Source organism: Cucurbita pepo, chromosome 18 (genome assembly GCF_057944985.1).
Source record: "Cucurbita pepo subsp. pepo isolate OVF chromosome 18, ASM5794498v1, whole genome shotgun sequence".
NCBI lineage: Eukaryota > Viridiplantae > Streptophyta > Magnoliopsida > Cucurbitales > Cucurbitaceae > Cucurbita > Cucurbita pepo.
In genome coordinates this window covers 6,312,179-6,336,683 of record NC_141815.1, presented here as the reverse complement: position 1 = coordinate 6,336,683, position 24,505 = coordinate 6,312,179, and the positions used below count along the sequence as shown (strand labels likewise).

General features: G+C 38.0%; 1 protein-coding gene across 1 annotated transcript; it reads left to right on the top strand.

Moving 5' to 3' along the window:
• The first annotated feature begins 544 nt into the window (after window positions 1-544).
• LOC111779889 (calpain-type cysteine protease DEK1) lies at window positions 545-24,411 on the top strand. Its single transcript, XM_023660076.2, has 32 exons — window positions 545-933; window positions 1,041-1,216; window positions 1,874-2,124; window positions 5,400-5,582; window positions 5,681-5,816; window positions 7,206-7,336; window positions 7,422-7,536; window positions 7,622-8,654; window positions 8,780-8,890; window positions 12,175-12,233; window positions 12,608-12,770; window positions 14,426-14,699; window positions 14,824-14,974; window positions 15,111-15,222; window positions 15,307-15,472; window positions 15,603-15,673; window positions 15,789-15,880; window positions 16,000-16,162; window positions 16,291-16,362; window positions 18,171-18,548; window positions 18,789-18,904; window positions 18,989-19,286; window positions 19,638-19,957; window positions 20,169-20,520; window positions 20,613-20,933; window positions 21,012-21,116; window positions 21,293-21,421; window positions 21,965-22,345; window positions 22,422-22,559; window positions 22,757-22,993; window positions 23,070-23,517; window positions 23,973-24,411. The coding sequence occupies exons 2-31, from the start codon at window positions 1,092-1,094 to the stop codon at window positions 23,373-23,375; spliced, it is 6,489 nt and encodes a 2,162-aa protein (XP_023515844.2). The 5' UTR covers window positions 545-933; window positions 1,041-1,091; the 3' UTR covers window positions 23,376-23,517; window positions 23,973-24,411.
• Window positions 24,412-24,505: the final 94 nt, after the last annotated feature.

The window sequence follows — 24,505 nt, the reverse complement described above, 5'->3', positions numbered from 1 at the left end:
AAAATAAAAGAAAGTTGTGAACTTGTATCGATTAGAAGACCTCATTGACTCTCGTTTGGTCGGTTCCTAAAATTTTCAAATGGATTCAAATAAAAAAAAACAATAAAAAAAGGGAACTTTTTTTATTCCTCACCTAATTCCACACATTACAATATTTAAAGGAATTCTTATGTCCAAATAATTCAAATAATTACTTAAAATTTTTTCAATTTTTTTTTTAAAAAATTTATTATATTTTTTTCCCCATTTCAACTAAATTATTGACAATCTTATCCCTCTTTTGTCTTTTATTTTAATGAAGAAATTCTCTCAATCAGATAATGGCTCACCTATTCACACTCTCTCACACGCGCGTGAATAACACTATCCAATAGAAAATGGCCACGTAGAATACAAGGAGGTAGAGCGTGAGTACACGCGTGATATTTGCGTGTGGGAATAAACTCAATATGGAGATCTTTTTTATTTATTTATTTGTTTTTTTTATTAGGCATCGCCAAACTATTTTAATCTTTTTTTTGTGTGTGTTTTATTATTAAAAAGAAAAATTAATTTCTCTCTCTAGAAAACCTTTTCCCCTTTTTTCACTCCACACTGTTCAAACACCCAGAGAGAAACCAGTAGGGTTTTGTTGAAGTTTTGATCTTCTTCTTCACTTGTTTTTGTTTGGTATTCAAATCCTTGAAATCACAGAGATAAAACCAAATCAACAAATCAACAAACCCTAAATTTGCTCCAATCTTCCCCATTTCTTTTTTTTTTGACTTTGATTTTTCTCACTCTTCACCTGTCCCTCTCCCTCTCTCTCTCTCTATCTCCTAACCCAATTTTTTTCTTCCCCAAACCCTAAATCCCATGTTTGAGCGGTACCCATTTTAGCAGAATTTCATAATCATGTTGTTTCTGTCTCATCAATCAGCTGCAGTGGAAGAGGTAGCAATTTTCCATTTTATTGCTCACATGGCAACTTCTCTAGCTCTGGGTTTCATTGTTAATTGCTTTCTCTCTTCGTTTGTTGATGTTTTTTTTTTTTCTAATAGTGGAATCAGTAGTGGGTTTGATGCATGCGGAGTAGCTAGTAGGAGGACGCCATGGAAGGGGACGAGTATAAGGTGGTGTTGGCGTGTGTGATATCAGGGTCGCTCTTCTCAGTGCTGGGCTCCGCCTCGTTTTTCATACTATGGGCTGTGAACTGGCGCCCGTGGCGGATTTATAGGTAAATTTTTGCTTGCTGTGGATATACTAGTCTCTTCTATTTTAAATTTTCCTTGGATTGCACAAGAAATTTATGTAGTGCCGTATTAGTTTAGTTTAGTGGTTCCAGGTTGTGATCAAGAATGTTGCGTTGGGATATTGGTATTGGTTAATGCTTTATACTTCGTTCATCGTGTAAAAATTTACTTGTGCGAGTATCATTGTTCAATGTACGGGTCTATTACCTGAATCTTGGGTTGTCATGGGGTGGAACGGTTTATAGTTGGGCCAGGAGTCTGGATCAAAGATTTCTGTATGCTCTTACATAGGTTACGGAATTATGCTTCTTATAACATGAAAGTACTAAATGTTAAAACATTGAGGTGAATTCTCTGGGTTTTTGGCATTTGAATCAAATATTTTCCCCATTTTGAAATGTCTGTTGAACTTGTGATATCCATTTTTCTCAACCTGGTTTTTATCGTGTTATGCATGCACGTGTCCGATGGAAACCGTTATGCTTATGTCTTTATGGTGTTGATGAATGCATTTTTTTTTTGTCTTGTGTGCATAATATCTTTCTCAGGTTTCTCATTTAAAATGAGAGAAGAATGTACATTATATGCATAGATATTTATATATTTCAATTAATTTTAATGCAAGCACAATTATTTTTCAGCTGGATCTTTGCCAGAAAGTGGCCAAATATCTTGCAAGGACCTCAGCTGGATTTTCTTTGTGGTCTTCTCTCTTTATCTGCATGGATATTAGTTATTTCTCCAATTGCGGTGCTTATCATATGGGGGTGCTGGTTGATTGTAATATTGGATCGAGACATAATTGGGCTTGCTGTTGTGATGGCTGGCACCGCTCTTCTACTGGCATTTTATTCAATTATGCTATGGTGGAGAACACAATGGCAAAGCTCAAGTATGTATCTCTGACTGGTCTAATTTTGAAAAGATTATTACTACTCATCCTTCTATCTGGTGAATAAAGTTCTGGTATATTCCTATCTTTTTAAACGATATTTGATATTCTTTAAGGGTTTGTGGTTAGATTTTGGGTTCAGCTCGGGAGAGGAGAGAGATGCTTACGAGGAGCAAGTAGTCCGGTTGTTGGTTGTTTAGATTGCTACTAATTTATTCTAGCCTCGTCACAGCTGTCTAGGTCTAGAAGCCTTTTGAAAACCTTACTGTTTTTTTGTTTCTTAGAATTTCGACAACAAAGTGAAGACAGGGTCTAAGTAAGTTGATGATCTCTGTATGCATATGCATATGCATGTTTGGATGACTTTAGAGTTTGATGTGTCTAAAGATTTTTCCTCTAATGTCCGATGAAGTTGCCTAGTTGACAACTCAATTGTCCTCTATGTGGATGTAAATAGTAGTATGCTTAAGTGGGTGTGGGCATACACCGTCAATCAAGCAACAGAAAGACCAAGGCATGAACAACAAGGTATAAGAGCCACATGAACTTATCTAGCAGCGATTCCCATCATTCACCTTGAAGACAAGTTGAAAGTTGGGTATGAAGGTGTTGATCGAGTTAGAAAGTTAGGTAGGCATGTTGTTTAGCTATCTTGTGGGGTATGTGGATTGAGAGACTTCAGAATTTTTAGAGGGAGGGAATGGTCTTGGAGGCATGGGAGGGGATGAGGTTTAGTTCCTTGTTATGGGTGTTTGTTTATTGGACTTCTGGGTAGTAAGTAAATATAGCAGATGATGTATGTATGTTAAGGTATATAAAAAAGTAACTTTGTTCTCACCGTATATAGTGATCAAACTTCTCAAGAATAAACAAAATGGATTATTTTTTTGGAAATTTGTCGTGAATACCACAAGTCAGGTGTTAAGACGACTCACTCTTCAAACCTACCGCCTTTGAAGATTCTCCCAGACCATTATTTTGTAAGGCGAGATGAATTGAGATACGTCTCCCATCATGCTCTTATATAGAGAGTCAAATTTGCACCAAAAAGACGTTAGGAATCTCCCCAAATGTGCATTGCAAAGTGACAACTCCATAATACATGATCTAAATTTTCCTTTGTTGAGATAGCTATCTCTCATTTCTCTCTGCAATAGGTACTCATGAAGCAATTGGTATGCCGTACTACTTACCAACATTTTAGTGCTTCTTTCTCCTATTAGTCATCCTTTCAAAAGTGAGAAGAAGACCCTCTGGCTCCACACAAATAGTGGCATATCTTGGAAACTAGGCTTGAGAGGAACCAATGACCCTTCATCTTTTAGGAACTTGATCTTCATTTTTAGCTCGATATGGGTGCTAACTTTTACCATCCTTTGAAAATTATAGCTTGGACATTCTTTTGCCTGACTGGAAAGCTTTTTGTAATTCCCTTTGACACAATGTCCTCCCTTTTTGTATTATGTTGTTTCATTGATGAAATATGTGTTTCCTCTTAGAAAAAAAAAAAAGAAGGAATTTTAGCCTTTCTAAGCTTGATAAAAAAATGATAGTTGGACAAAAAGGGTGTGCAGTCTAGTAGGCAAAGAAAGATTTAGCAAAGAAACAACATGAAGGGCTTAAGGGTGCATGCGTGTTTATCTTGACCTTGAAAGGTCAGTATCATCTGTCAAAATTGCACTTTTACGGCAATGGGACAACGATTGGGCGACACTTGTTCTAACACAGCGAACAAGTTAGCCATTTGAAATTCAAGTTTCGCGGACTATATTGGTGTATGCTTGAGCCTCGGGTCATGAGAAATGTTTTAGAAAACATGAGCGAGGAAATTCGGTGAAAACAATTTTAAAGAAAACAATGTTATAGGCTGAAAGTGAATAAGCAACAACGACTTTGATAGCATATAATCTGGGTAGGAAAAATTGACAACTAATCCACATCCCCTATAGTACATTTTGGGGTATTTTAGCGGGCGTAGACATAGTGACCAGTCATACACCCTTGTTTTAACACATCAAGAATAGTAAAGGCCTATCTAACATGAAAGCAAGTAAAGGGCTTTGGAAGGGCATGCGACTATGAACGACACGTTCTGGACAAACATGACCAGAACATCCGACATGCAGCCACAAGCAACATGCCTTGGACAAGCATGCCATGACAATGGGCACCGTGGCATGCAAATCCAAAGTTTCCCCGATCAAACTAGCATGAAAATTATGGGAAGGATAATGGTGAGAATCATTAACTTTTTGTTGACATCTGTATTTCCTTTCCTTGATCCTTCTTTTTCACTTTCCTTTGATTTCTAAGTGGCCTTTGTTTGACAATGAAATGACAAATGTTTTGGGTCTTTTTTCTTTGCGGTAAGACGTCCAGGTTTTCCTAGAGAGAAGGGATGTTTGTATTTGGTGCCCTAACCCTTCTATAGGGTTCTCGTGTGACCTCGTCTTCCATATATTATCAGCCCTTTCTCCCTCTCCAATAGCATCTGCTTGCTCCTTTCACTGGTAGGTTAAAATTCCAAAGAAGGTTAAGGTTTTTGTGTTGCAAGTTTTACTGGGCGAGTGAATACCATGGATCATATCTCAAGGTATTCTTCCTTTGTTTTGTTTATGGCATGATTCGTTCTTTGTAGGAGGTTTGAGGAAGACCTTAATCATTTGTTGTAGGGTAACCAATTTGCTCAGGTTTTGTGGGATCGTAGGAGATTCTTGTTTGGTGTGTGTGGTGTTCAGGGTATGGATGGTAGCTTGATGCTGGAGGAGGTGTTTTTGAATCCACTTTTGAAGATAAGGGCGAAGTCTTGTGACAAACTAGCTTATTTGTTGTTTTATAGAGTATCTGATTGGAAGGAACAACATAATTTCTTAGAGAGGTTGAGAAATCAGGCGAGGAAGTTTGGGAGATGGTCAGGTTTAATGATCCCTTTGAGCTTTAGTTACTTGGCCTTTTTGTAATTATGACCCTGGTCTTGTTCTTATGGATTGGAGTCCCTTTCTCTAATCTGTTCCAGGCTCCTTTTACATGAGTTTTTTTTTTCCTTTTATATGCTATTGTATTTCAATATTCTTAATGAAACTCAGTTTCTTACCCTACAAGAGATCTGTGATTTGGTTTGAAAGCAAATTATTGACTGACCTTGAAATATATATAAAAAGTAATAGTAGAGCTGTGCAAACTGCAGTATTGTTCCTTGGACAGGGGCTGTTGCTTTGAATTTAGTTTTTTCGTACATTCATGTCGACATCAACATATGTTTTTTCCTTGGACAGGGGCTGTTGCTATTCTTCTTCTTTTGGCGGTTGCGCTTCTATGTTCATATGAACTTTGTGCTGTATATGTTACAGCCGGTTCTAGTGCATCTGAGCGTTATTCACCTTCTGGTTTCTTTTTTGGCATATCAGCAATTGCCTTAGCGATCAACATGCTCTTCATCTGTCGAATGGTCTTTAATGGTAGTTACCACCAAACAATTTCTTCTAATTTTGCATTATTTTTTTGGACAGATATCTATGTTCTGCATTCTGTTTCAAATATTTTTCTCTTGGTTCAGGAAATGGATTAGATGTGGATGAATATGTGCGGAGGGCATATAAGTTTGCATATTCTGATTGCATAGAAGTGGGTCCGTTGGCTTCTTTACCTGAACCACCTGATCCTAATGAATTGTATCCTCGTCAATCTAGTAGGCAAGCTCTCGAAGCTCTCGCATATTGTTCTTTCATCTTTGTTACATCCGTTAATTACTAAATCTTATAATTTTGTGGCCAGTGCCAACAATTCTCACTAATTTTTTTGGTGATCCTATGTAGTAATATTGTGGGTGTATTTTTAGGTCTCTTTCTTTTTCTGTTTTCTATTTTTCTTCTGGATGCTTGTTCATCTATCTTTTATATTTTTATTTCACATAAAGGTCACTTTTATCCATTCTTGTTATCTTGTTTCTTCTAGTAATATTTGGCCCTTCTTTTCATCTGCTCAGGATGAACTTGAGTAAACCACAAGGAGAAAACTCCCTCAACTTAGCGTGACCTGTGATATGGATAGTTTATGCTGTAGTCAATTAACTTCTCTTAACTGTGTTTTAAATTTGGATTCGCTAGTTTGTGATATTATATCCTAATCTTGAAATTTTAGCTGTCCAGTGAGCATTTCTAATATTGTTATTGATTGAAAACAGGGTGGGTAGACTTTTCATCAGAAACAAACAAGTATTAGGAAGGTTTGAGAGAACCATGTGGTACAATATTGTCTTTCTCCTCAGGTTATTAAGGCCTTATAGTTGTCTAATGCTAAGTTTATTTGGATTTTCTCAAACTCTGGTTTCCAAAAGTTAAATAAAAAATTGTCCGAGACTGCTGCCAAGAGGCAAGTTCAGACATTTAAGTGGTCAAGACCCTCATTTGTATACTTCTTATTTGCAACCTTACTTTAAACTCTGGTAATCAATTTGGCCATGTTAATACTCAAGCGGAAAGCATATTTGAACAGGTTGATTATGTTATGAGGATTAGCACGGTTTTTTTCATCCATCAATAAAAAATGTTCCACCAACTAGATCTCAACTTCTTTAGACAACATTCCTACCAAACACAATTTGCTACAGAGGGAAAAGGGGAAAGATGTTGACAAGGTTCTCTCGAGGTGAGATTCCTCTTGGGTTCCCGTTGAGAATGTTGGTGTAAATTGAATGAGGGACACAAGGAGACCATTTTCTCCTAGTAATGCCAAAGTCAGTTAAGTGCGTCCAAAAAATGCCAAGCTAGTTTTGCGTAGGCATTTTTTATATCTATTTTGGAAAGGAGGCCTTGCTCTCTCATCTTTCTCTGCTCATTCACAACTTTATTAGTCACTCTTGGATGATGGTTTGTCTTCCAACAATAAGACCTGATTGGGAAGAAGAGTTAATGTACGCTAGAACTCTTTCCAATCAACCATTCATCTGTGGGTTGTTTAGAATTTACATATCTTCGTGTATAAAAGTAGAAATACGTATTTTTAAAGAATTTTGTTTGTCATTATTATTGTCAGCTGATGGTATGATTGTTCATTTTTGGGTTGGGTCTTCCATTTTTCAGGGCTTCACATCTTGGGCTTCTTTATGTTGGTTCGGTTGTAGTACTTGTTGGCTACTCTATTTTATATGGCCTTACGGCTAAAGAGGCACGCTGGCTTGGTGCCACTACTTCTGCTGCCGTTATCATTCTTGGTATGTTCTAACTGCTTTTTTTACTTAACCTTATTTACTCTTTTATTTTATGTTGTTTTAATTCTTTTGGGTACTTGTTTTGCAGATTGGAATATAGGGGCATGCTTGTACGGGTTCCAGCTGTTAAAAAGTGGTGTTTTAGCACTTTTTGTGGCTGGCATGTCTCGTGTTTTTCTCATTTGTTTTGGAGTTAATTACTGGTTTGTTTCTACCAATTTCATTTCATTATCTTATAACTAAACCTGATAATTGTTATCACGGTTCTTATTTTTCCTTTTGCATCAGGTATTTGGGACATTGTATTAGTTATGCAGTTGTAGCTTCTGTGCTATTGGGTGCTGCTGTCATGCGTCACCTCTCAGCAACAGATCCGTTTGCTGCTAGGAGAGATGCCTTGCAAAGCACTGTGATTCGCTTGAGAGAAGGGTTTCGCAGGAAAGAACCAAATAGTTCATCAAGCTCATCAGATGGTTGTGGTTCAAGTATGAAACGTAGTAGTAGTGTTGAGGCAGGTCACCTTGGTAATGGTACTGAATCCACTAGCAAGAGTGGGCCAGCAGCACAATGTACAGTTGATGCTAATAATTGGAATGGTGTCCTATGTCGAACTGGTAGTTCACAAGAGGGGATTAACAGTGACAAAAGCATGGATAGTGGACGTCCAAGTTTGGCTTTGAGGAGTAGTTCTTGTCGTTCTATCATCCAAGAGCCTGATGCAGCAATGTCTTTCACGGATAAAAATTTTGATCATCATAGTTCCTTGGTGGTTTGTTCTAGTAGTGGGCCTGAAAGCCAAGGCTGTGAATCTAGCACGTCAACTTCTGCAAACCAACAAACGTTGGATTTGAACTTGGCTTTGGCATTGCAGGAAAGGTTGAGTGACCCAAGGATTACATCCATCTTGAAGAGAAGCTCTAGACAAGGGGAACGTGAATTGACTAGTTTATTGCAGAATAAAGGACTGGATCCTAATTTTGCAATGATGTTGAAGGAGAAGAGCTTGGACCCAACTATCCTTGCATTACTTCAAAGGAGTAGTTTGGATGCGGACAGAGAACATCAGGATAATACTGATATTACCATCATTGATTCAAATAGTGTTGACAACATGCTGCCTAATCAAATTTCTCTGTCTGAAGAACTGAGACTTCATGGGCTTGAAAAGTGGCTTCAGTTCTCTAGGCTTGTACTGCACAATGTAGCCGGGACCCCAGAACGGGCATGGGTGATCTTTAGTTTAGTATTCATAATTGAAACAACTATTGTGGCCATTTTCCGTCCAAAAACTATTGACATTATAAATGCAAAACACCAACAGGTGAATAGAACTTTTATTTACACATATGGAGTACAATGTCATTATTGGATTTTGATTTTACAAATTTGTGGCATGTCAAGGTATCCTTTGTGTTTCTTCAAGCTAACTTTTTCTTGTGCTTTCAGTTTGAATTTGGCTTTGCTGTCCTACTACTATCTCCTGTGATCTGTTCAATTATGGCTTTCCTCCAGTCACTGCTAGCAGAAGAAATGTCAATGACCTCAAAACCTCGGAAGGTATGCGTTCCCTTTGTGAGATTAAATATTTGCAGATAAGGAAGTTGTTTCGATTTACGTCAATGAAAAAGTTGTTTTGGTAAGTCCATTGATTTTTACTAGCTTCTAGCATTTCTTTTCTTATCAGTGGAACCATTTCTTTTCGAGGTTGCATCCAGAGCCTTATTTTCTGCTGTGGATATTTAATAAACTTGAAGTTTACTTCGATCTAGTAAATCTAAAACTACAAAATCTAAGAAAGTTGGAAGCAAATTGGTTAAAAACAGGAAAGTTGGAAGCAAATTGGTTAAAAACAGGCTTTTATCAGGGTTCTTCTCTAGCAATGTATAGGTTCTGGCTTCAGAGATTTATCTAGGTATTGTATCTCTGCTACTGATGCATAGCTGCCCAGAGCCAGAGATGTCCACCTTCTTTATTTGTGTTTTTAAACTCTCCCTCCCCCAATTCTGTTTTCTGTTTTTCTTTATAGAATCTGTAATAAAATGAGAGAATTTATATGTTCTACGGGTTTATCCATACTTTTTAGATAATGCTACAAAGTAAGGTAGCAAATAATGGCACATTTGTTCTTATGTGCACTTATCCTGTAACTTTTGGACTATGTGAAATTTGTCTGTTATGCGAACATCGAAAATTGGCCTAGAAATCTGAGGTGAATCTAGGCCAAGTAAGAAGTGATGTAGTCTGGCATTCACAGTTATGGGATTGGAGTTATATGGCTTTGGCTTATATGGGTGAACATCATTATTTTGTCAGCACAATGAAGGGTGAATAGTGAAATACTTCGTCCAAATCTTTTCTGGCCATAATTGTAAAATTTTTCAAATAAAATGTTAAGATTGGGCTTTGATATTTAGCCTCTTGGGGTGCAGTCCAGGCCTTCGTTTCTATTTTTGATAAGAAACTTAGCTTTCATTATCAAGGAGAAAATACAAAAGGAGGGGGGATGAGATATTCCCACACACCAACGGGTTACAAAAAAGATGCCGAATTTGTGTAAATATGAGGTCTATAATTACAACAAAATTTGAAGTTGAAGACCAAATCCCTAAAGTCCCTGTTAGTTTCTTGACCATGAAAAGTTGTAGAATTTCTTTTATACCAGTCTCTAAAGGTGGGTAAAGACACCATTGGACCATTGGATTTTTGCCTGAGCCTTAAACAGAGGGCCATAAATAAGTTGAAGAAGAACATTTGAACATTTTTTGGGCCCACTGCGAATTGTACAAATTTGCAAACAAGCTTGAGAAAAAAGAGGTGCATAAAAAATTCATCACTGCTTTTACAAAGAACGCACCAATTGGGGGAAAAGACAGAATTTCAAAGAATTCTTTGGATCCTACAGCAATATTCAGCCTCCCAAAAGAGAATATCCACAAGAGATCCTTGATCTTTTAAGGACACGATGTTTTCCATATAAGATCAGATTTTGGTTTGTCCAAAGCTGTTTGATGCACAAAGGGCTTGGGAGAAAAGGATTTAACCGCAAAAGGAGCTCTATCATTTTCCAGCATTGACACTTTCAAATCATCCCTTTATACGGTTTAAAAGCATGATGCTCATTCAAGAGAGCTGCCCATTCTTCAAACTCTACGTCAGTAACATTCCTTCTTAACTTTAGTATGATATACCAATGTGGGTTGCAGTCCAGCTGGTTGGGGACTTGAAAAGTTGGGTATGTCAATGTGGAGCTCTTAGTTTTTGAGGGACTCCTTCGTTGTTTAGGGTAGGAGGGATTCTCGTTTTCAGTCCCCTTCTCCTCCCTAGGGTTTCTCTTGTTCTTTTTTCTTCTGAAGATGGCCATTCTTCCTCGACATCTCTTCATTTTCTTCATTTGGAAAGATTAGGGTCCTAGGAAGGTCAAGTTCTTTGTTTGGTAGGTCCTGCATGGAAAGGTGAACATCTTATACTGCGAGAAAAGACATTCTTCCTTCTTTTTACAGCTGTAGTGGCATGTCAAAAAATCCCTTGGTGTTATGAAACTCTTAGGATTTAATCTAACAACCTTGTTGGAGAATAAGACCTTTAGATCTAAATTATCAAAGAATCCCAAAAACGATAAGAATCAACCCAAGGGAAAGTTTTGGAATGGATTACCTTGATGGTCAAGATCAAGAGTAAAGAAAACTCGTGATTCGAATCACTCCATAAGAGGTTTGATGAATACCACTTGAATGACTAGCATGCAAGTTCTAAACACAAGAATTTGCAAGCTAAAAAACTTAGCTATCAGTAGAAACTCTATACTTTTCAATCACATTTACTTTTCAATTCCAAAATGTGATGTCTACCCTGAAAGAAATGAAGACTTTATATAGCCTTTGACAACCTTAACTTATGTGAGTTAAATACACACATAACTTCCATATTAAAATGGATAGTTAATGAGAAATACACCCATAACTTCCATATGATGGAATATGGTAACCTATGTGGGTTACAATGTAACCTTAACTCCCATATTAAAACTAGCTTAAATGACAAACAAATATTGACATGACAATTAAAATAATGCAATAAAAGAAATGTGCTATCTAGTAACCATCCTTGGACTAAGTTCCATAAATTCAACTATGAGTTCATTAAATACAAATCAAAATGCATTTTATGTGTCTCTTTCTTGAAGCTCAACTTTGCACAACATGTAGGGAGGACTCCAACATCTTTTAGAATTTCTAGCTCACTATGGCTTGAATATAAGTAACTAAAGCTCATTGTAACTTCTTGGCTCTCGTCCTTGTAATTGGACATTGTGGTATGAAAATTCCTTGGTCATGGTTCATATCTTCAGTTTCTAGATTTTAGGACGCTTTAAGAGTTCAGTTGGCTTGGAGCAGGGATTGTAGGGCTGGGATGTAAGAGGTTTTGGTGTCTTGTTGTGTCCCCCGTTCTCATTTCTCTGGCAGATGCGCGTTGTTGCCAATCTTTGGGGCTTTGGCTTGAGAGGAATTGGAGGCATTTAAGTGGCCCTTTAGGATTTGAAGTAGAGTTATGGGAGGTTGTTAGCTTCAATACCTGAGTTTGGACCTTGGTTAGAAAGGCTTTTTACAACTATCAGCTAGGTCTTGTCCTTTTAAATTGGAGTCCTTTCTTATAGTAGGCCATTTTTTTTTGTTTGTCCTTTCACATTCTTTAATTTTTTTTCAATGAAAGCCCGGATTCCGATAAAAAGAATATTTTATGCTATTTTTCATGTATTAGTTCTGTGATTTGATTCACATGCATTAAGTTTCTTATGATATTATTTATTTTGGTCTATGCCTCATTATGGTCTTTTTCTGCAGTATGGCTTCATTGCTTGGCTGCTCAGCACTTCTGTGGGGCTTTTACTTTCTTTCTTGAGGTTTGTACATATCATCTACCACCAATTATTATTTTTTTTGTCTTTTTGGTAAAGCTCTGGCTGTAGTGGACTTTTTTTAAAGCTCATACTTTTCTGTTACATTGAGGTCCATTTTTCTAAGATTTGAATTCTTTCTTTTGAGAGTTCTAGAGTTCCTCTGTTTATTGTTCTTTCGCCTGCACAGTTTCTTATCAGTTACTATGCAACTTCTTCTTTCTCTTTTTGTTTTTTTTTACTTGGAGCCTTCTTTCATCTTCCGTTACTATGCCATGGTCTAGCAATAGTATTTGATTTCTTTCCCCCTTTTTTCAGTTTTATTTTGATTCATTGATTTTTTCCTCCTGATGAATGATTGTTAACGGTCTGTTTTGCAGCAAGTCATCGGTTCTTTTAGGGATGTCCTTAACAGTTCCTCTCATGGTAGCTTGTCTTTCTCTTGCCATTCCTATATGGATCCGAAATGGGTACCAGTTTTGGATTCCCCGAGTACAATGCATGGGTTCTGCAGGAAACCAACGAACTATTGGAACAAAGGAGGTTTGTATTTCTGCTTTTCAATTTTTCAAATCTAAACCTCCACAAAATTACTTCTTGTAAAATGAAATTTTTTGTTTCTAATTTCTTGTCTTGACTCTTGTGATCTTATTGTTCCGGGTGGGACATGTTATTCTTACCATTTTGCAAATCCTTCTCAATTTTTTCGATAGAAGTAGGTTCTTCTATCAAAGCAAAGAAATTAGGAAAAGAAAGCAACACACTACGGGCATGAGACATCGCAGAAAGATTCAGGAAAAAGGGAAGGATGGATTTCATAGCTACTGTTTTGTTTAACTTCTTGGAAGGTGTATTTCAAATTTTCAAGGAGGGTATAATGTTGGATGTTATGGAATACTTAGCAGTGCTTCATAGCCAGTTGATAGGATCCTGATTATTAGAAAATATCACCCAAATCTTAGTACATTACAATATCGAAGGAAAATTGCAATGGGAATAGGCTACAGAGAGAGGGCCAATCACCAAAATTCAGCCTCTCTAACCATCTTTTCAAGTAATTACAAGCACACCACTATTATAACTCTAATTACAATCATATCACTACTAAAATTCCTAATTTACTCCCTAGTGTTTAATCATAGTTAACTTAAAGAATTAATTTTGACAAGTTTAAGTCTTCAGCAATCTCGTTTTTTTACTCAATTCATGAGTTACATGGGGAATGGCTTCCTAATATATATATTAGAGATCACTTATCAAATATTTATTGGCTTATTGATGCCAAGTCAATTCTTCAATGTTTTGAGATTCCTTTGATTCTTTTTCTTTCATTCTTTATTTTCTCCCTTTTACAATACAAAAAAAAAAAAGAAAAAAAAAAAAGAAGGTTCTGGGTACTGTTTCGACTTGTCTCCCTTTGTGTTGAAACAAATCAGCTGTGTTTTGCCCATTTGGTGGTTTAAGGTCAGTTTGGTGAATGATGGTTGGGAAACTTTTAATGAACCATTTGGATTACTATGTTTTCCTGCCTGGCCATTGGGGTTCTTTCATCTAGGCGCTTGGGTTGGGTTTCTTTATGCTAGTTGTCTTTTGTATGTTGTCTTTTGTATATTGTCTTTACGTGAAATGTGAAAATTTTGGTTCTTTTAATTATTTAATTGCCAATTAAAATATTGAGAAAAATGAAAGAATACATAGGACATGCATCGCAACAGAAGGTGCTAAACTAGAACTTGAGTTCACTATACAAAAAAGACTCCAATCCAAATGAAATGAAATGTCTAATGGGTTGGGTTTTTTTTTTTTTTTTTTTTTTTTTTTTTTTTGAAACTGATGGCTAAAGAGGAACATTAACATATCAAGAGATGAACCTCTTCCCAACCTCTAAAAATCCTACCATTCCTTTTAAGCCAAATGCCCTATAGAATATTTAAAAAGCTAGCTGCTGAAGGACCAAGCCCTTAAGAATAAGGTGGATGCAGAAAAACCGCCTTTATCATAGAACAATATTCTTTGTTCTAAGCCAAACAAAGGTGGAACAGCTCCAAAAGGCAATTCCAGATTTATCCGTTTGTCAAGTTATTTCGATGTTTACAATATCTCCGTTTGTATTATTTATTTATTTCTTTTGATTTTTTTGAACTCTTCAATCACTGTTCGATGTTGCATCTAATTTCTCTATCCTGATCATTTCACAGGGTATTGTTCTTGTGATTTGCATGTTACTGTTTTCTGGATCTGTAATAGCTCTTGGTGCAATAGTGTCTGCCAAGCCTCTTAATGATTTGCGCTACAAAGGGTGGACTGGTGATGACAAAAGCTTCTCATCACCTTACGCCACATCTGTGTACCTTGGCTGGGCTATGGCGGCTACAATTTCTTTAGTTGTCACTGGTGTGCTGCCGATAGTTTCATGGTTCTCGACGTACCGTTTTTCCTTCTCTTCTGCAGTTTGTGTTGCCATATTCATAGGTAACATCTTCATGTTTTCTTTAGTGTTGGCTTTTTGAATAAGGTTCTTGGATCTAGTGGTTTATATTTTGTTTCTAGGACTGCCTAAAGTTGGTTTTAATAATCTTTTTTCCATTTTTTGTAGTGGTTCTTGTCATGTTTTGTGGTGCATCGTATTTGGAGGTTGTGAAATCAAGAGATGACGAGGTTCCTACAAATGGAGATTTTCTTGCTGCTTTGCTTCCGCTAGTGTGCATCCCTGCTTTGCTCTCTCTTTGTTCTGGTCTATATAAATGGTGAGAGCCTATTCCTTGTACAATCAGAAGGGATTGGGTTATCCAGTTGAACTTTGCAGCTAGATACATTACTGGCCAACTTTAGTTTAACATTTAGGAGAGATCGTTGTTACATTTTGAGCATGTTTTTTTTCAGGAAAGATGATGGTTGGAGGCTTTCTCAAGGTGTTTATGCATTTCTTTTTATTGGGCTCCTCCTGCTCCTTGGTGCCATATCGGCTGTTATAGTTGTAATTAAACCCTGGACGGTATGAGAAGACTAGGAATACGTCTGTTTTTGTTTACTTCGACCATCTGCACTTTGCTTATAGCACCTTATTTCAAATAAACAGATTGGGGCAGCATTTCTTCTGGTGCTTCTTATGATTGTACTAGCAATTGGCTCTGTCCACCATTGGGCTTCAAACAACTTTTATTTGACGAGGACCCAAATGTTTCTTGTTTGTTTTCTTGCTTTTCTTTTGGCTTTGGCGGCATTCCTTGTTGGATGGTTTGAAGGTGAGATAAGGAATTATTGATCTTATATCTTGTGCTCGTATTTGTTTCTCTCCCCTTTTGTAAAGTTATGAGTTCGGTTACAGGATAAAAATTTCCTACCCTAACAATGCCTTTCTTTTTCATCCCTCAGGCAAACCATTTGTGGGAGCTTCTGTTGGGTATTTCTTATTCTTATTTCTTCTGGCTGGAAGAGCATTAACTGTGGGTTATACTTGACCTCCTTTAGCATGTTTTGCTATTCATATTTGATTTTTTGAGTATTTAACTAGTTGAATATTCTTACTTGTAATCACATTGTTCTATTTGGTCCTTGCAGGTTCTACTCTCACCACCGATTGTAGTCTACTCTCCTAGAGTTCTTCCTGTATACGTCTATGATGCTCACGCCGATTGTGGGAAGAATGTCAGGTTTGTTTAGCTCTCTAATTTTTTTGATTCTTTGACAAAAGCCTGTTGCTTTTTTCATGATATTGTATATGGGGCTTTATTAAAATATTATCTGATATTTGCTAATTTATTCTTCATAGTGCTGCGTTTCTTGTGCTTTATGGGATAGCATTGGCAACTGAAGGCTGGGGTGTTGTTGCAAGTTTGCTTATTTATCCACCATTTGCTGGAGCCGCTGTATCAGCAATTACTCTTGTTGTATCCTTCGGTTTTGCTGTTTCTCGTCCTTGTTTAACTCTCAAGGTATATGAATAATTGCGTTGAATACTGTGATGTGTGAATTATCCATCGTTAAAGCCTCTGGAAGAGAATTAGCTCTTTAATTTGTACAGACTATTTAATACATTATCAATGCCTTCAAATTTATGTAGATGATGCAAGATGCGGTTCACTTTCTCAGCAAGGAAACTGTTATTCAAGCAATTTCTCGGTCTGCCACCAAGGTGTGTTTGACTACAGTACATTCTTATAAAATTACCTTTTCTTATTTAAATATTTATTGGACAGCAGAACAGGGTCTGATAAAGATCTGACATGGTGGGTAAATACAGTCCCAGACTAATCCGAAAATTCTAAGCACCTCCAGTAGATGGTGGCAAGAAAAAGAGTAGGAGACTAACAGGTGGTTTAGAAGATGTATTTTGAATGTTATTTTGGGGGTGAACGAATGATTGATGTTACATTTGTGGGGTTCTAATTGTACCATTAGTGTGGCAATCGTGGAATCTATTAATTAAAACAGGAATAAAAGTTGTTGAATTTCTGAAAGGTGCGTACTTGAATGTTCAAGTGGAGGAGGGGCATAGAGAGGAGTGATGGATTCTCAACACTTATGCTTTGAAGTGTATTGAAAAGGAGAATTTTTGGGCAGAACTTGATCTTGTGGGTAATGCCAAGGGGCTTGGTGCTTGAGTCAATTTAATTTGGTGGTTCCTCGGAAGGAAGGTCTAATGGAAAAAGGACAAGGAGCATGAAGAAGTCTATTTTAACTCGTTATTAGAAACAAGACTTGAATAATGTAAAATCCATGTGGTCAATAATTGTGGGACGATCCTAATTCCTATAGAGGTTTTGTTGGGCATATTTTTTTTTTAGTGCAAAAGAAATGGCTAGACAAATTCAAGGATTCAAGAGCCTCCAGGAAGATCTGGATCCTTTCAGACAATGCCCCCATTTTGCGAGAAACTGGATCTTGTAGACTGCCCTTGCCTGTTAAACTCTTGGCTAAGTCATGGTTTTGATTAGTGTGGTGGAAAGAAGACAATGTAATTGTTGGAGAATCAGAAAAAACTTTGAAGTAAAAATGCTGTTGGAGATGTTATTGCTACAAAGGAAGAGATCAAGAATAATAAGATCATCTATACCATATATGTCAAGGAGGAGGATTTCAAACTCTGGCGAGTCTAGGGAGAAAAAAATTGATGATGTTCTTGACGAAAAACTTCTAGATATTTCCATGACAGGTAAGAGAGGGAAGCTGAAATTCAATTTATCTTTGTTGGATTCTATTAGGAAGGGAAAAAAAGACCTTTATCTTGAATTGACTAGGGCTTAAGCATTGTTGATGGCAAAGGACTAGAGGAAGAATCCATCTGGTTGTTGGGCAGTGTGTATTCTGGATGGAGGATCTGTTGAAGGAAGTTGCTGCCTTCAGATACAATAAAAAGAGGTACCAGGGCCAATTTGAAATTTGACTGGTGCTAAAGCATTGGGATCAGGTAGATTCATAGGCATCTTTTTAAAAGGTTCTGGAACATTTTAAAATCTGATTTTTTTGGAAATTTTCTATGATTGTTTTGAGGAACCCTTCTATGTTTGGAAGAAAATTTTGGTAGCCTATTATGTACAGAAAAGGGCGAAGTCTTGTATGCCCTGTCGTTGTGCGTTAATAAGAAACGCCTCTAAACCTCACATTTTAGTGGGAACTTGGTATTGCGGGAAGGCAGGGGTTGAGCTCCACCTTCCGTCTCACGTACACTGCTGAACTAGATGCGCTTTCATCACCTTCTATGCAACTATAATTGAGGGTTCTTTACTGCAATTTGACCTTTTATGTAGACTAATTTTTTTTTCTGATGCTCTGTGTTATGATGTGTGGATCATATAATTACATTCATGCTCACAGTGCATGTTATACTGGGTGCCTTTCATTTATTTGCTATTGCAAATTTCATTTTTCTTAGTTCAGATCTATTTCTATTCTGAAATGCTGTGTCTGCATCTACTTGGACTAATTTCTGTTTAAATCCAGACTAGAAATGCTTTATCTGGAACATATTCAGCTCCCCAGAGATCTGCAAGTTCTGCAGCTCTTTTAGTTGGCGATCCTACCATCATGCGTGATAGGGCAGGAAACTTTGTGCTTCCAAGAGCAGATGTTATGAAACTTAGAGATCGTTTGAGAAATGAGGAGTTAGTTGCCGGATCATTCTTCTGTAGACTGAGATATAGGAGACCATTTTTTCACGAGTCAACTAATGATGTTGACCACAGAAGGCAAATGTGTGCTCATGCTCGTATTTTGGGTTTGGAAGAGGCAATTGACACCGAATGGGTATACATGTGGGACAAATTTGGCGGCTATTTACTGCTTTTGCTTGGTTTGACTGCCAAAGCGGAGCGAGTTCAAGTATGTCCCAAACTGTTGCATATTATTGATGAAATATATGTTCACCTTCATTAACCGGTACTTGGAAACTGACAGATAAATAATACTGATGTTTTTTTTTAATAATATTATGATCAGAAGCGTTTATTGATAAGTTTTAAATTGTTTCAAGTATATTGAGCACTTTTATACAAATTAATTTGATTTGGTTCCATTTTTTTTTTATTAATTTGATTTGGTTCCATTTTTTTTTTTTTGTAGGATGAGGTTCGTTTGAGACTTTTTCTTGATAGCATAGGCTTTTCGGACCTGAGTGCTAAGAAAATAAAGAAGTGGATGCCCGAGGACCGTAGACGGTTTGAAATCATTCAGGAGAGGTATAACTTTGTTATTACTTTAGGAATTATTGAAGATCTCTAATTTTCTGCATCTTTCTTAACGTTTTCTTGTTTAAATTGTAGTTATATAAGGGAAAAAGAAATGGAAGAAGAAATCTTAATGCAAAGACGTGAGGAGGAGGGAAGAGGTAAAGAAAGAAGAAAGGCATTACTGGAGAAAGAAGAACGTAAGTGGAAGGAAATAGAAGCTTCTCTTATGTCCTCTATTCCAAATGCTGGTGGTAGAGAAGCTGCTGCCATGGCTGCTGCGGTGCGTGCCGTTGGAGGCGATTCTGTTCTTGAGGATTCTTTTGCTCGAGAAAGAGTGTCAAGCATTGCTCGTAGGATTCGAGTATCCCAGTTAGCTCGCCGTGCACTTCAGGTTGAATACGTCACTCTTTCCAACAAAATAGGGAACATGACCTTTTTCTTGGGTTGGGCAGTCCAATACTACCATTCTATGCTTAAGCTAAAATCCTGTATTTAAGTTCTTTTTTTTTTGTTCGAAGTACTGTAGATTAGCCAAACAAATATGTTTCTGTTGTTTTTGCCATCAAAATTTTCTGAACAAGTGATTAAATAGTTATTTTAATGGCTACTTTCACATGGGGATGTGACCCTGCTGTGCACAGCTTGTTGATATGCCTCTATCTAGCCTAACAGGCTAAAGCTTCATGCTTTGCTTATTTCAATGCACCAGTGTAATTCCTTTGCTATTTTTGTACTTCTGCAGACAGGAATCCATGGTGCTGTCTGTGTCCTCGATGATGAGCCAATAGGCTGTGGCAAGCACTGTGGTCAGATTGAGGCTAGTATATGTCAAACTCGAAAAATAAGTGTCTCAATTGCTGCATTGATTCAGCCAGAGTCCGGTCCTGTTTGCCTATTTGGTACGGAGTATCAGAAGAAGATTTGCTGGGAATTTCTGGTGGCTGGTTCCGAACAAGGCATTGAAGCTGGACAAGTTGGTCTAAGATTAATCACTAAAGGTGACAGACAATCGACTGTCACAAAGGAGTGGAGCATAAGTGCAACCAGTATTGCTGATGGAAGGTCTGTGTCTATTGTTTTGAGAACTAGACCAAGCAGCTTCTCCCTTTTTGCTTTTGCTATTGTTTTGTGAACCAGACTGAGCAGCCTCTCTCTCTTCCATTCTACTTGAGATTCTAAGTTTTATGCTTTCAACCGCCTTGTCTTGCGTGTTTTGGCGAATAGTCTTTTGGTACAGAAGAATCTATTTAGTAATTTTAACTTTTATTTGCAGGTGGCATATTGTAACTATGACCATTGATGTTGATTTGGGAGAAGCAACCTGCTATTTAGATGGTGGGTTTGATGGCTACCAGACTGGGTTGCCCTTAAACGTGGGCGATAACATTTGGGAGCAAGGGACGGAAATGTGGGTTGGTGTTAGACCCCCCACAGACATTGACATATTTGGGAGATCAGATAGTGAAGGAGCTGAGTCCAAGATGCACATTATGGATGTGTTTCTCTGGGGAAGGAGCTTAACAGAAGATGAAATTGCTTCTCTCCATGCAGCTATGAGCTCCACGGACTTTAATATGCTCGACTTCACAGAAGATAATTGGGAGTGGGCAGATTCACCGTCTAGAGTATGCTCTGTTTTCTCTATTAAGAAGATATGAGAGGTAATCTACCATAGCTGAACCTATTGACTAATGGATGCCTTATTCGTTTTACTCAGGTTGATGAGTGGGATAGTGACCCTGCGGACGTAGATCTGTACGACAGGGATGATGTGGATTGGGATGGACAGTATTCAAGCGGAAGAAAGAGAAGATTGGAGCGTGATGGGGTAGTACTTGATGTGGATTCTTTCGCAAGGAAGTTTAGGAGACCTCGTACGGAAACATGCGAGGAAATCAACCAACGGATGCTTTCAGTGGAGTTGGCTGTTAAAGAAGCTCTCTCTGCAAGGGGAGAAATGCATTTTACCGATGAGGAGTTTCCTCCAAACGACGAGTCCTTGTATGTCGACCCAAAGAATCCACCTTCAAAACTACAGGTACGTTTTCCGACTGGCTATCTGATTTTAAGAGCTCGTAATCAATGCCATATTTTCTTCATAATCGTTTTTTCTTAGGTTGTTTCTGAGTGGATGAGGCCTGTAGAGTTGTTAAAAGAGGGCAGAATAGAATCTCAGCCATGCTTATTTTCTGAGGCCGCCAATCCATCTGATGTTTGTCAGGTTTGTCTCTGAGAAACTACTTAAATACTTGTCCATTTGGTTTGTCCTTGCAAAAGGAACGATCATGCTCGTCTTTTGAATCCACCAATATTGAGCATTTAATCTCTTCATTTTCTTTGGCTCTGATCTTATTATAACCTTTTAACAAGATCCATGCCTATGTAATTATAAAACAGGGACGATTGGGTGATTGTTGGTTCCTAAGTGCTGTCGCTGTCTTAACCGAGGCTTCCAAAATTTCTGAAGTGATTATTACTCCACAGTATAACGAAGAAGGGATCTATACAGTTCGCTTCTGTATTCAGGTGAACTTTTTATTATTATCATTTGGTGCTCATTCATGAGTGTAACTTCGCTTCACTGAAATAATTTGCTACTGTAGTAAGCTTGGCTTCACCATGGTTGGCCTTAAATTCTTCTATTGTTTCTAACTTATTCATGTTCCTAATCTTCGATATGAATATACGTATATCAGTTTGATACAAGACGAATAATCAATAAAATCTTCATGAGCCTGCATCAAGTGACAAAGAAAACTCTACAAAAAACTCATTTCTCTCTAACCATGTGCACCACGTGAAACTCGTAACTATGTCGAGCCAAATTACTTTTGCCCTGTCTTTGAACGAACGATAAATGATGGCAGAGGAGAGATTTGTCTCTGTAATCGAAGATAAAAGACCAACCAGAAGAGGGAAACATGTTTCTGAATTTAGTAACCTAGTATCAGTTAACTAGTACAGATTCTAACTCGAACTAAATCCGTGTTGCTTATTTTTGTAATTTCTGTTTCGATGTATTGTGATGAATATTTCACTTATTGTGTTCATCATTCTCTCTTTATCTAGAGTGAGTGGGTTCCTGTGGTTGTTGATGATTGGATTCCATGTGAATCACCGGGGAAACCAGCATTTGCTACTAGTAGGAAAGGTAATGAGCTCTGGGTGTCCATGTTGGAGAAGGCATATGCTAAATTACATGGGTCTTACGAAGCATTGGAGGGCGGTCTAGTTCAGGATGCTCTTGTGGATCTTACTGGAGGTGCCGGTGAGGAGATCGACATGAGGAGTGCCCAGGCTCAGATTGATTTAGCTAGTGGTCGGCTATGGTCTCAATTGTTGCGCTTTAAACAAGAAGGTTTCTTACTTGGGGCTGGCAGTCCATCAGGTTCAGATGTGCATATTTCCTCTAGCGGCATTGTGCAAGGACACGCCTATTCTTTGCTACAGGTAAGTTGTTTCTACCTGTGAATCAACTACTCGAATATCACGATCAAGAATGTCCAACGTTTTACTGAATTTTCAGGTAAGAGAGGTCGATGGCCACAAGCTTATTCAAATTCGAAATCCGTGGGCTAACGAAGTTGAGTGGAATGGCCCATGGGCTGATACTTCACCTGAATGGACTGATAGGATGAAGCACAAGCTAAAGCATATTCCACAGGTCTGTACTTACATGTTGACTGCTGGTTGGACGTGCGATGAAAAATGGACGTTAAAATTTAAAATGTGTGGTCTCGACATGCTAATCATCTGAGACTTGAAATTGTAAACTAAAGCACGAGTAAAACGTGTGATCTCTGATTCTCTACATGGTAATCATACCAGACTTGATTTTTATGTTTTGTATGTGTTTTGCAGTCAAAAGATGGAATATTCTGGATGTCATGGCAAGATTTTCAGATACACTTTCGATCAATATATGTTTGTCGAATCTACCCTCCAGAGATGCGCTACTCCGTGCATGGCCAATGGAGAGGTTATAGTGCTGGTGGCTGTCAAGATTACGATACATGGCATCAAAATCCACAATTTCGATTGAGGGCTTCGGGGCCAGATGCATCATACCCTGTACATGTATTCATAACCTTAACCCAGGTATTCTCCTTTACTCGACTTCGAATATAACTTTTTCCTGGTTGATATTATTGACTTGAGAATTTTACATTTGAAGGGGGTGAGCTTCTCGAGGACGTCTGCTGGTTTCAGGAACTATCAATCAAGTCATGATTCAATGATGTTCTACATTGGAATGAGAATCTTGAAAACACGTGGACGTCGAGCAGCTTACAACATTTACCTGCACGAATCCGTTGGGGGCACAGACTATGTCAATTCCCGCGAAATATCATGCGAGATGGTTCTGGAACCTGATCCGAAGGGCTACACAATTGTGCCTACAACGATACACCCAGGCGAAGAAGCACCATTTGTCCTGTCTGTCTTCACAAAAGCATCGATAACCTTGGATGTCTTATAGCATACGTGATCGTCTCTTCAGCTGGTTTTATCATACGAGGTGAGATGCCTGCGCATCATCAACATTTCAAGTAGCTTGGGCTGGCGGTCTGTTTTCTGCTTCAAGGGTTTCATTGACCTATTTATCATGGCGTAATCACTTGGTAAACTTTCTTTCCCCTCTTGTCTGTATATGTCAGGAAGACTCTAATGTAACTTTTATGCTTCTTATAAGTAGGCTTTAGAGCAAATGAGCTGTTAAGGTAGGAAAAAGGCTGCTGAGAGGGTGTGTCATGCGTGGGGCTAATGGGTTTTAAGGGTTTTTAGGCATTATAAATCAAGGAGTGTACTATCAAAAAACTGGTATCATCCTCCACCACTACTATGTGGCGCACACACACACCTCGTTACCGCAAAGGACACGGTCATGGCAACAATGGTGCTTGCCATGGTCAGTGCACATAGTTAGGAACCTTTGCCCTAGGCTTGAAACATGCCCCTGAATATGGTACATTTGTTAGTTGAGCTGTGACATGTGCTTTCAACTTTAGTTAGTAGTAGTTGGATTACTATGTTTGAAGCTTAAACAACACACCATTTACAACTATACTGTTCTCAGGTTGCAATGTTTATCCTCAGCCTCTGAGGGGCAGCCCTTCTGGGGGTCAGCAATTTGGGGGATACGAGCTCTCGTCGCTCTCGTCGCTAGAAGCATTAGGCATAAGGTCCTGAATGAAGCCTGCTACGCCTTTTTACATGGGAAGAAGATGCTAAATCAAGGGTGCATAATAGTAAGTATTCAAGCTTGTATATAGGTAGATTTTGTATTGTAAAATTCTTTCTTGATGATTTTTCCCCTTGGGAGGAGGAGGAGCGAAAGTAATAGGAAACAGAACTTAACAGAGCTAATCAGTTTGGGGCCTCCTATAGAGAAAGCAACGTAGCTGGGGCATTCTTATGCTTCGCGCTGCAGTTTTGGAAGCTTTAATGGTCGGAACATCGAGTTCAATTGTACAAAAAAAATTCTCTCTCAATATAATCTTTTGTTTCATATTCAAGTCTCGTATCGTTACGTTTAAGTTTTAACCTGTCTTCCACACTTATTGCCTTCTTGCTTGGGCTCGTGCTCTCGTTACTCACTCGCACTCTCAC